General features: G+C 37.6%; 1 protein-coding gene across 2 annotated transcripts in view; it reads left to right on the forward strand.

The window, feature by feature from the left end:
• The window catches only part of PDE3B (phosphodiesterase 3B), a 177303-nt gene that overhangs the window by 149419 nt on the left and 15828 nt on the right, over positions 1-12056 (forward strand). For both annotated transcript variants that reach the window (XR_012122619.1, XM_037026925.2), the window contains exon 12: positions 9064-9263. Coding sequence is in view for 1 of the 2 variants with exons in the window: in XM_037026925.2 (XP_036882820.2) it covers positions 9064-9263 (200 nt within the window). In the remaining variant the exon portion in view is untranslated. The remainder of the gene's footprint in view (positions 1-9063; positions 9264-12056) is intronic.

Below are 12056 nucleotides of genomic sequence, written 5' to 3' on the forward strand. Positions count from 1 at the left end.
AATGGAGAGTAGAATGATGGTTACCAGAGGCTGGCTGGTGGGGGAACTGGGCATATGTTATTTAAGGGTACAGACTCGGAACTAGTAGATAAACAAGTCCTGGAGAGCCAGTGCACAGCATGGTGATTAGAGACAAAAATAATGTATCATGAACTTCAGTGTTGCTGAGAGACTGTCTTAATTGTTCCCACCATAAAAAATGAAATAAATGTGATATGGTGGAGGTGTTAGCTAAATAATAGCTCGGTGGTAATCATCTTGCAATATATAAATGTGTCAAATCAACATGTTATATATCTGAAACTTACTGCTGTATGTGTCAATTATATTTCACTTAAAAAAGAAATGACAAGTTTAGGGTTTCAGTGAATGGTTAGGGAAGCAGATTACTTCTCTAAAATAATGGGACTTTTAAGAATTCCTTATTTATTATAGCAGTAGGATCATAAGTTCTGAAACAATACCCAATATCGGATCATGAAATTACTTGAAATGCAATGTAATTTGAGTTCATGGCTTCACTAGACCCCTTAGGTTAGAATTATGGTATTGATTGATAAACAAAGGACCTGAGAACTGGAAGGGGAATATTTGGTTAGATTTTGATAAATCCTATTACTCTAAACCCTTCAAATCCTGTTGTACCTCCCCACATCCCTCAAACTCTGCTGTATCTCCCCGCTTGAGAAACAACCATTTCTCCTTGTGTTTATTGCCTAAAAACCCTGTAATGACCTCAACTGAGATTTTTGACCTGTAGGAGAATGCTAGTTCACCTCTAAATCCAGTCCTACCACCTCTGTTATCTTTGAGACCTGTAATTAAACTTAAATCCTGGCAGATCTTAGGGGACTAAGTACTAAATTTGCACACCAGAATAATTTGTCAATTTTATATTGGCAGAATCCTGAGGAATATATGTGGGAACAGATTTTAAGTGTTAGACCAGGGATAAGGAAGGTAATGGTGGATCATTCTGGATTTATTGACATAGAGCATACCTACCATAGAGTTTTGATTCAGTGCATTAGTTTGAGTAATTGGCAGTGGCTGTAGCATTTTGCTCCATTAGTTGTTTGAAATCGAGGCATTAAGAGTAATTCAGATGTCACAACTAACTGATATACTGTAGAAGATGGAATTAAAAGGCTTGCAGTGATAGAATCTTGAAGTGGGTTGATCATGTAGTCTTCTCACTCATCCGTAACTATGTCCCTCAGAAGTGTCCCCCTGTATCAAAGTGTTGAAAAATACATTCATTTCACCACTTATTCCTGGAAGGTGAAATGCCACACTGGTTTACCAACCGGAGTCGGGGCTTATGAAATTTAAGTGATGAAAGGACTTCTGGCTTGGTCCCATCTCGTTGTAGTCATTCCATTCTCTGAACCTACCCATTTCCTGAATGTACAGTTCAAATAAACATCTGCAGCTGAGGAAGAAGTTCACCAACGGGTAGAATCCCTTCATCGATTCCTTGATCTTTGCAGAGAGGACCATCATGGTAGGAAAGAAGAAATGGAATCTCCTGCAATTGCCTCATCATAACAATGTAGTGAACTAAAGCAGTACCATATTTCTGGATGAATTGCAGAAATTAGTGCCACTGTCAAATACTTTATAGATGCAGGAGTGCTGATTCCCATCACATTGCTGTTCAACTTGGTACTTTGTGCTTTTACACAAGATGACCAGATCTTGGGAAATGATGGTAAATTATCCTAAACTGAATCTTCAGATGGTGACTTTAATTGCCACAGCTGTTCCAGATACAATCCTTTGAATAAGTCAACCTAATTCATTCTATTTGGTATACAGCTATTGATCTGGAGATTTTTTCCCTTCTCTATGTATACATGTTAGCAAAATCCAGAAGGCATTTATTTTCACCTGGGAGGCATAGCACCCTTTCATTATCCTTGTCCTAGGCTGTGTGGTCTCCTATTCTCTGTTACAGTCTAGTTTAATCCCATAAGGTACCAGTGTAGTCTAGTATATTGACAAGATAATGCTGAAAAGCTCTGTTGAACAAGATGTGGCAAATATCCTAGATGCCTTAATAAGACTGCTAGAGGATGAGAGATGAGTGAAATTACACAAAAATTCAGAGATCTGCCACTTCAGTGACATTACTGGGGATCCTGTGGTCCAGGACATTAGGAGATGTCTTCTTCAAGGTCAGGGACAATTGGTATATTTTGAATTTTCTACCTGGAGGGCTCTTTGGATTCTGAAGCCAAACTCTTCACATCTGAGTAGTACTTCTCCAACCCATTAACTGTAAGGTTATGGATTTTATGTGGAAGCCAGAGAAAGAGAATCATGTGAGATAGTTTCAGATTCTCATGCAAGCTGCTCTAACACTTCCAGCAGTTCTCAAAGTGTCTTTGGCAGATAGAGGGATCCTCCATGGAGTTTATTGAAGACTATTGTAAGAGAATCACAGTAGAAATACATAGGACTTTAAAACAAAGCCAGTTCTTCTTCCTCAGATAACTATGCTCATTCTGTAAAGCAGCTGTAGGTTGTTACTGGGCTCTGATGTTGAAATTTGACCCTGTGTACTAGATTAACACAACCTGCCCTTGATGAACTTGGGGCCTTCTGACCCTCCAATCTGTAGAGTTGGTATGTGTGGTAGCACTCAGTCATCAAGGTGAGGAATTATTTACAAGATTACTTTCGAGCTCCTGAAGCCACAGGAAGCTCAGTGAGCCCAGATTCCCATGGCATCTATTGCTAAGACATTAGCACTCTTCCTTCATCCATATGGCTTCACAGGGAATTCCCGTGACCAGCTGACTGCAGGAGAAAAGACCGGGTTTATAGATAGTTTGTCCAATATGCAATTACCTCCTGAAAGTGGATGTTGATAGCTTCATAGGCTCACTCAGAGGTGCTCTTTGAAGGATAACAGGGGAAGGCTAAGTCCTTCCCTATAATGTTGGGCTATATTGTCTCCTCTATTTTCTGCAGAACATCAAGCAGTAAATCTGCTTGTTCACTTGGCTTAGTAAGGGAGCTTGTCAGGGGAAAGAATCCACACTTATTTATGGTCAGTGGCTAATAACTTACCTGGGTACCTAGGGATTTAGGGGGGAAAAATTAGAAAATTGGTGACAAAGGTCTGTGGCTGGACTTCTCAGAGTAGAGGATATTTGTTTCCCTAGTGAATGCTTATATTGATGGTTAATTTTATGTGTCAACTTGGCTGGGCCAAAGTTCTCAGACATTTGGTCAAACATTATTCTGGGTGTTTCCATGAGGCCACGTTTTTGGATGAGATTAACATTTAAATCACAGGACTTTTGAGTAAAGCAGTTTGTTCTCCATAATGTGGGAGGTCCTTGTCCAATCAATTGACAGCCTTAAAAAAACAGAGTGATTTCCCTCAAGTAAGAAAGAATTCTCCCAGCAGACAGTCTTTGTACTTCAGCTGCAGCATTGGCTCTTCCCTGGGTCTCCAGCCTGCCAGCCCATCCTGCAGACTGTGGACTTGCCAGCCTTCATAACTGCATAAACCACTTCCTTAAAATAAACACCTGTGTGTGTGTTTGTGTGTGTGTGAGTGTGTGCATATATACACACACATACCTTATTGGTTCCTGTTCTGTGGAGAATCCTAGTACACTTAACCAAAAACATTCACTTCGAAGGCAGCTCTCAAAGATTAGTTAGTCAAAATAGCCTCTACTCTTGATTTCAGTCTTTTTTCTTAGCTGCTCCAGTTCTCATTAAATGGGTTTATAAATACAATAGCCAATACAGCAAGAATGGAGATTATTTATGGATTCAACAACATGGGCTTCTCACGGGCTGGCCTGGCTCTGGCCTCTGCTGAGTGCCCAGTTGGCCAGTAGGACACCAGTGGTGAGCCCTTGATATGGCACCATTCCTTGGGAACATCCAGTCATCTAATAGCGGTGAGTTGATTTTACTGGATCCCTTCCTTTATGGAAGTGACTGCTTTTGTTCTCACTTATCTGGGTATGGATTTACCTCCACTGTCTACAGTATTTCATCTTTACCACTGATGAATTTACTGAATGCCTTATTCACCATTGGGTTGTTATACACAACACTGCATATCAAGGAACTCATTTTGCTGCCAAAAATTATGGCAATGGGCTTAGGTCCACAGAATTTACTGATATTTTCATGAACCTTATCACCCTGCAGCTGGCCTGAGAGAATGATGGAATAACATATTTAAGCCTCAGGTGAAAACATTTTCTGAGACTAGGATGCTCTCCCACAAAAGACATGGTTTATTCTGTGAACCAGTGACCAATGTGTCTTACTACTTCTCTTATTCCCAGAGTACAAAATTCTATGAACCAGAGTCGAAACAGGAGTAGCTTTTCTCACTGTTGTCACAAACAGTCCACTTAGAAAATGTTTGCCTGTACCCCAAAAGTGACTTTAGAGACTTCAGCTCCCAAAGGAGAAGTGCTTCCAATGGAGGATAGGAAAGGTTTATAGTGAAATGGAAATTGGGACTAACATCTGTCCATTTTGTGTTCTCCGTGCCTTTGACCCAACCGACAAAGGAGGAGGATTCTGTACTAGCTTGGGTGATTGATCCTGTCTGGTCCTTATCATCAAGAGGAAATAGGGTTCTTACTACGTGTGGAAGGATATGTGTCAGGAACCCAGGGGATTCCTTGGCCTTTCTGATAGCCCCATCCACAGCAGCATAAACTAATGGAAAACTACAGTAATCCAGCACCATCGGGATCACCAGTAGTGCAGACCCTTGAAAGAATAGGTCTTGTCAATAGGCAAAGAACCATGATCAATAGAGATGCTGGCTGAGGACAAAGGGAACATGGAATGGGTAGTGGAGTAAAAATATGATAAATCTCAAGTACAGCTGTGACCAGTTAAAAGTCTATAATAGCTGTATGTATTTTCTTTATTGCATTGGTATGCATGTATTTTATATATTAAGCAGTTATTTTCTTTCTCTCCATTCTTGTATCAGCCACTTGATGGACATTTGGATTCTTTACACTCTGGGATTATTATGAATAATACTGCCAAGAGTTACTATGTACCAGTTGTGGTGCGAATATGTTTTCATTTCTCTTGGGCATATACCTAGTTATGGAACTGCTGGGCCATAAGGTGACTCTGTGGTTAATGTTTTGAGAAACTTCCGAACTATTTTCCTAAGTGGCTGCACTATTTTACAGTCCCTCCAAAAATATACAAAGGTTCCAATTTCTTGTTACTTCCTGTTATTATCTGTCTTTTTTAAAGCCATGATAGTGGGCATAAAGTGGTATCTCATTGTGGCTTTGATTTGTGTTTACCTAATGATGTGGAGCCTCTTTTCATATAGTTATGGGCTATTTATATATCTTTTTTGGAGAAACACCTATTCATGTCCTTGTCCATTTTAAAATTTGGTCATTTTTCTTTTTATTATTGAATTGTAGGAGTCCTTTATATATTTTGAAAAAAGTCTCATCAGATTTATGATTTGCAACTATTTTCCCCCATTCTTTGTGGGTTGTCTTTTCACTTTCTTGCTGGTGTCTTTTGAAGCACAGAAGATTTTAACTTTGATGAATTTATCTAAATTTTTTCTTCTGTTGCCAATGCTTTTGGTGTCATTTGCAAGAAGGGTCTTTCTCTAACCCAAGGTCATTAAGATTTACTGCTCTGTTTTCTTCTAAGGGTTTCATACTTGTAACTCTTAAACTTAGATCTATGATCCATTGGAACTAATTTGGGGGAATGAAGTAAGGCAGAGGTCTAATATTCTTTAGCACCAATTGTTGTAAAGAGTTCTTTATATATTCTCCATATAGTTAGCTCTTAAATATTAGTAAATCAGTTTCTACCTTATATGTTAAGCATTAAATTAAATAACATGGGTGAAACTGCCTAGCATCATGCAGGACAATTAGTTGGCTCTCTTGGCAAAGTCTTGGCACCCTTGTCCAAAATCAATTGACCATAAATATGAGGGTTTATTTTTGGACTCTAAATTCTGTTCCTTTGAACTATATGTCTATATACTTATGCCAGTACAACATTATCTTCATTACTAATGCCTCCTTGGTAAGCTTTGAAATTGGGAAGTGTAAGTCTTCCAACTTTGTTCTTTTTCAAGATTGTTTTTGCTATTCTGTATCTCTACCATTTCCATATGAGTTTTAGGTTCAGCTTGTGAGTTTCTGCCCCAAAAAAGCCAGCTGGGATTTTTTACAGTGATTGTGTTGAGTCTGTAGATAATTTGAGGGGACTGTTGCCATCTTAACAGTATTAGTGAAGTGAAGTCTTCTGGTCCATGAACATGGGTATTTTTCCACTGATATAAGTTTTCTTTGAGTTTTCAGAATACTAATTTTGCACATCTTTTGTTAAGTTTATTCCTAAGCATTCTTTTAAGTGTGTAAATGGATTTGTTTCCTGGGTTCCTTTATTTTATTATTCATTGCTAGTCTGTAGAACAATTGATTTTTTACATATTGATCTTGTAGTCTGCAAATGATGATCTCATTATTAGTTCTAATAATTTTTTAGAGATTTTTTTTTTAGGATTTTTCTATATACAAGGTGATGTCATCTATAAATAGAGTTTTACTTCTTTGTTGTGTGTCAGTCTCAGGCTATCAATAACCAGTGTTGTGCCTAGACCAGCATGTGGTTCTTATTAGTATTGCCCTTGAGCAATAACTGTCAAGAAGTTTGAAAAAGGTGTATTATTTATAGGACCTGGAAATTTCACAGCACACCTAGGGTCATAACAGCAAGGTCTTGAGTAGATAAAGAAAGAGAGAGCACATGAGCCAAAGTTTTTGCTTTTAATGGGGTGGAGGGAGAGGACTTAGGGTTTCCTCTCATTTTTCATTGGTGAATTTAAAACACAAGAGAAAGAACAGATGGCACAAATGGTCAGTTATTGAAATCAACCAAGATCTGTAAAAACAAAAGAGCCTCCATGAGGGGACATAGCCTGGCTCTTTAGTGCTGCAGCTGGCAGTGTGTTTATTGGAGGTACCATCTTTGAAGGGGGTGCCTGCACAGTCAAAACTTGAGTCAGGCACTTGCATTACAACAAGGAAATAAAGCAACTGTCAGGGTTTATACTACACTCTACCTTTCCATTCTGGATGCCTTTTACTGAGACCTCCTTTTAAATTAATCAGCCAATTCAAAGAATCACCATTTTCAGAAAGAAGGAAAGTAAATGGGATCTACAGGAGTTATGTTTAATCATTCTGGCCAGCTGTTTTCTTTCTCCTATTAATTTCATGTTAAACATATATAATGTATTAAGATCCTAATATGTCAATTCTAAATAATTATTGCATAAAAGAATGTCTTTTGGCATTTTTTTCATATTTTATATGTGTTTTTGAAATTTTAGGGAAAATCCAAAATGCGTACTACATAGGAAAAATTAAAATTACTGGCTCTGATATGGATAACTAAAGTCTTCTTATTAGACATTTGAATATTTAAATATGTTTTTATCTGTATATTTAACTGATTTTTTATAATTCTTTTTAAAATAGTCCTAGAGTGGGTCATTTTAAAACTTACGTGCAAAATATAAACAGCATGAAGATGACATATCTTTATAATTTTCACTAAAGTCATTGTTAAAAAATTGTGATGGCAAATATTGAGTGAACGGAATTATGATAAAGATCATTTTGGACTTTGACAAGCCAGGGCATTTATACCCAAGTTCCAGTATGAACGCGACCAGTGAAATTTTTGGTGTGTTATCTTCATGGTTTTATTTGTTCTCTATTCTAACTATAGTTTCCTTTTTCCTTCTTACAATTTCTTAAGATCCCTTTAGCAAAAATAATAGTGCCATCTAAATAGAAGCCCCCAGAATACAGAAAAGGGAGAAATCAGTAGGTAAGATATTGTTGGGGAGGAAAGTTTTTCTTCTATCCTTCAAAGTTCTTCTGACTGGTCTAAGAATTGAGTTGACATGAGACCAATTAATAGGAGAAAATAAAATTTAATTAGGAATTCATATAAACAGGAGAGATTCCAAAGACAGCCAAATGGGGTGTGTATGTTATCCTGAACTAAGGAGAAGTGGGTAGGATAGTCAGACTTCAAAGGGAAGGAAAGCAATTTGCAGGAAGATGAAAAGGAGTAAATATTTGACAAACAAATGTTTGTCGGGCTGTACAGAAACTATAGGACCTAGAGAAGAATTTTAACAGACAGACTTGGCTTTCTTTCTTCCTGTTTACCGTCCCTATTATAATGCAGTTATCTAAGGTGATAGCTCCTTTCCTGGCGCAGGTCCTCTACGTATTCTTCTAGGCAGTTAGGAAGGTCAGAATTTCTTACTCAGTCCTTTGGGCCTTGATTGTTTTCAGCTGCAAAGAATCCACTTGCCAAAATGACAGATCTGGGGGCCATACATTCTGAACTCCTACAATACCAAAAGCACAGTGTGGGCAGTGATAATACTGTTTCTAACTGGAGGATAAAAAGAGAGTTATGTTAACTGAGTTACCCATGCCTTCCCATTTTTTACAGTTACTCTTTCCATTATTTTATGAAGTTTCATGAAAGGAAAAAGAAGGGAAAATGGAGTTTTAGTCGGGGCTACTAAGGAAATGTAATCTTTCTGGATAAGATTTGAAAGTAATCTATGTTGAAAAGCTTAGTTTGTTAGTATACTAAATTCCTAGATCTCTATACTGTTCTCATGAAATGTTATTTTCTAGATTGCTTTTTCCTGTTACTTCCTATATCCTAGCCATTATTTCTAGCCCTTAAATAACAAATGTTTAGAAACAACAAAGGCTTTAAAAAATTTGTAGCCTGGGTAAGAGAGCATCATGAGAATCCTGTCATGTTCTGTAAAGTAGATGACTTCAGGGTCATGTTTAACACTGTTCCTATCAGCATGTATGTTGGAAATACCTGTTTTAAGTCCATGTTTATAAGCAGAGTCTATTTCTTAGGTAAGTCAACAGATAAAATAAATAATCATATTACCTAATGGAAATCTTCTCCTTAGCCTCATTGTGAGGAAATTATGTGTAATGCTGGTTTATTTTGCTTGTTCCTCAGATTGTGATGGTAGAATTAACCCTGGGAGAATTGCTTACATTTCTTCAAGGAGCTGCTCTATTCCAGATGAGAGCTATGGTTGCCTGTCTTCAAACATCCCTGCACTGGAGTTGATGGCTCTATATGTGGCAGCTGCCATGCATGATTATGATCACCCTGGACGAACAAATGCATTTCTAGTGGCTACAAATGCTCCTCAGGTAGGATATAATTTTTCAGAATGTTTAAAGAGTGATTCTGAAATTTTACAACTACACTGTATATGCTTTTGTAAACCACTCTTCTTTTGAAACGTATGGCCATTTCATCTACATTCTGATTAATTGGATATTAACACACAGCGTTGACATATGTGCTAAGGAATTAGGAAAAGATCATCCTAACTATAAAATAAAATGTTCATGAAAGAATAATTCATGGTCTTATAAAATTCTGGAATCCTTGCTGTCAGTAATTTTGCTTTTGATCAAGTTGTTAAAACTGACTAGTTGTAAAAAGTACTCTTTTTCTGGCAAGTTCCTTTGTGGGTGAAAGCTGTCATGATGGAGAGCTATTATTATTTTTGTTGTTGTCCTTTCTCCCCTAAGGCATGCCTTGATGACCAGACTCTAAATCTCTTATCTCTGAAAATGTTAGTGTCTGTAAAAGTTCTAGTACCACATTATTTTTGTGTCTAGTACAGTTGGTAAGGTGCAAGATTCCTTTAGGGTCACAATTTGCATAAGAGGTAGAAGTTCCCAACAAACGGATACTATAATTGTTATAGCCTTAAACATTAACACTTGGAACTAAATACTGGGTTTTAAGTGGACTTTAGTGTGGTTGTGGGTGCTTCTTTAGGCTGGTGATAGCTGAAGTGTCATCTTTGTATTTCTAACTTAATGCTTTGCAAAAGAGTGGGTAGTCAGTGATTGTTTGCTGAATTCACCTCCTTCATTTCATTGCTCTGTTTAAACATCAGTTCTGATTCTTTCATCTTCTGTAGCCATTCACTGTGTTTCTTTTCTCACTTCTCTTTCACGCACTCTATTTAAAATATAGGAGATAGATGCTCTAACCAGAAAAAAGACTGGGATTCAGAGAGAGAGGGGAGGTTAAAAAATTTCCTACAATGAGACTTTATTATATCTCATGATTTCTAGAGGTAACTTTTTAGTGAATTTCAATCTAGATATTAGTATTTGTCTACTTTCTAAGAATTGCTTTATGAGAAATTACCCACGAAGGAGCACGTATTCCTCATTTGCAGTACTATTCTGCAAGAATCAGATGCTCATTCATTCTAGCCTAACATGGTATATTTGAAAATCCTAGTCCTATGGTGAATTATAGACCAGGACAATAGTGGCACAATGGAAAAACACTGGTCTTGGGATCAAGAGATCTGAGTTTGACTTCTAGTGACCTACTTATTAGTTGTATGGCCTTAGGCAAGTCACCCTTCTCGTTCTGCACCTTAAAATATGTACCTGATGTGATTAAGGGTAAAGAGATAACATATGGAAAGTTTTTTTGCTATTTCATGTATTTGAGAAGCTCCCGAGTCAGATAATCATGTAGACAGAAATTATTTAATATTCTATTCCACTCTGTTTTTGTTCTTTCTTTCAGTAGTTTTGAGTCTAGGTGAGTCAGACTTATTTATTAACTTCTCCTTCAAGGATATTAGAAATGTCCACTGAAGTCAACACAGCTGTTATGTTTATGAAAGACAGAGTTTATTCATAGTCTTACTGAGAATTATGGCCAGCAAATAACCTGGCAAGACTTTTGGTAAATTGCTCTAAAGCTCCTTCATTTAGAGACATCTTACTTTTCCTACAGCAGGGAATATGTGCTGAAAAGAGCTTACATTTATCAATACATTAAGCAGTGTGGCATGGATGCATCTAGTTAATGTCCTAGAAGATCATGCTCCACACATTCCAATGCTGTCTGTGTGTGAGGGAGGCAAGGATACAGGTCTCATTAGATGGATCACCTCACCTTCCTTTGTGGTGAAGAGGGCATATGTGACATTATCTTATTGATGCTGACCAGAAAATTCCTGATGCATTAGATTTCTGGGGGTAGGTTGAAATTGCCATTAGCTTAGATATTAAGCCTTGGTTTGGTGACATGGCATAGCGGACATGACACCATATTGGGCCTCTGTTTTTCTCTTTAACACAAGTGAATGAATTCTAGTGTTACCTCTCTCACATGCAGGTAAGTTAGAACAATGAAGCATGAAAATAACTTATACAAGTTATACTCAAAACTGTTGTCCTAATCAGAATACAAACATGAAATTTGGGCATCATTTATGTCTAACTTCTTATTGTTAAGGACTGCCAGTAGATGAAGCAATCAATGGGAAATGCTGAAATGGAACAAAAATTGATTAGAGAGTTCAGCTATTGAAAAAGTATAGCCTTTTACTTAGTCTCCTTTCCTATTTACTGCTCCCCTTCAGTATCTTTCTAACACATAGCAGCCATAGTGACACTATTTAAATGTGTTACATCACTTTGTCTCAAGCCTTTCAGTGGATTCATCCCACTCCTAGTAAAAGTCATTCCAGTGGCCCAGAAGGCACTCCGTGTTTTGCTCCCGTTCATTCTTCCTTTTGATTCACTGAGGTCTAACCTCCACGCTACTTGCTTCTGTATCCTAGGCACTCTCCCTTTCTAAGAGCCTTTGCACTTTCCGTCCTCTCTGTGTACAGTGCTCTTCCCCAGGTATCTGTATAGCTCCCTTAGTCACCTCCTTCCATCTAAAATTTTGAAACTCCTTCCTGGCACTCATGCTCCTTCCCTACTTTATTTCCTCCATAGCAACCATCATTAGCATGCTGTGTATTTTGTTTTTTCACTTCTCTTCTCAGGGGAATATAAGTTTCCATGAGCACAGGGATTTTTATCTCTTAATCCCTAATATCTAGAATAACACCTAGACAGACACAAAAGGCATTCAGTAAATATTTGTTGAATGTTGAAGGATGCCTGATTTGA

Source organism: Manis javanica, chromosome 11 (genome assembly GCF_040802235.1).
Source record: "Manis javanica isolate MJ-LG chromosome 11, MJ_LKY, whole genome shotgun sequence".
Taxonomy (NCBI): domain Eukaryota; kingdom Metazoa; phylum Chordata; class Mammalia; order Pholidota; family Manidae; genus Manis; species Manis javanica.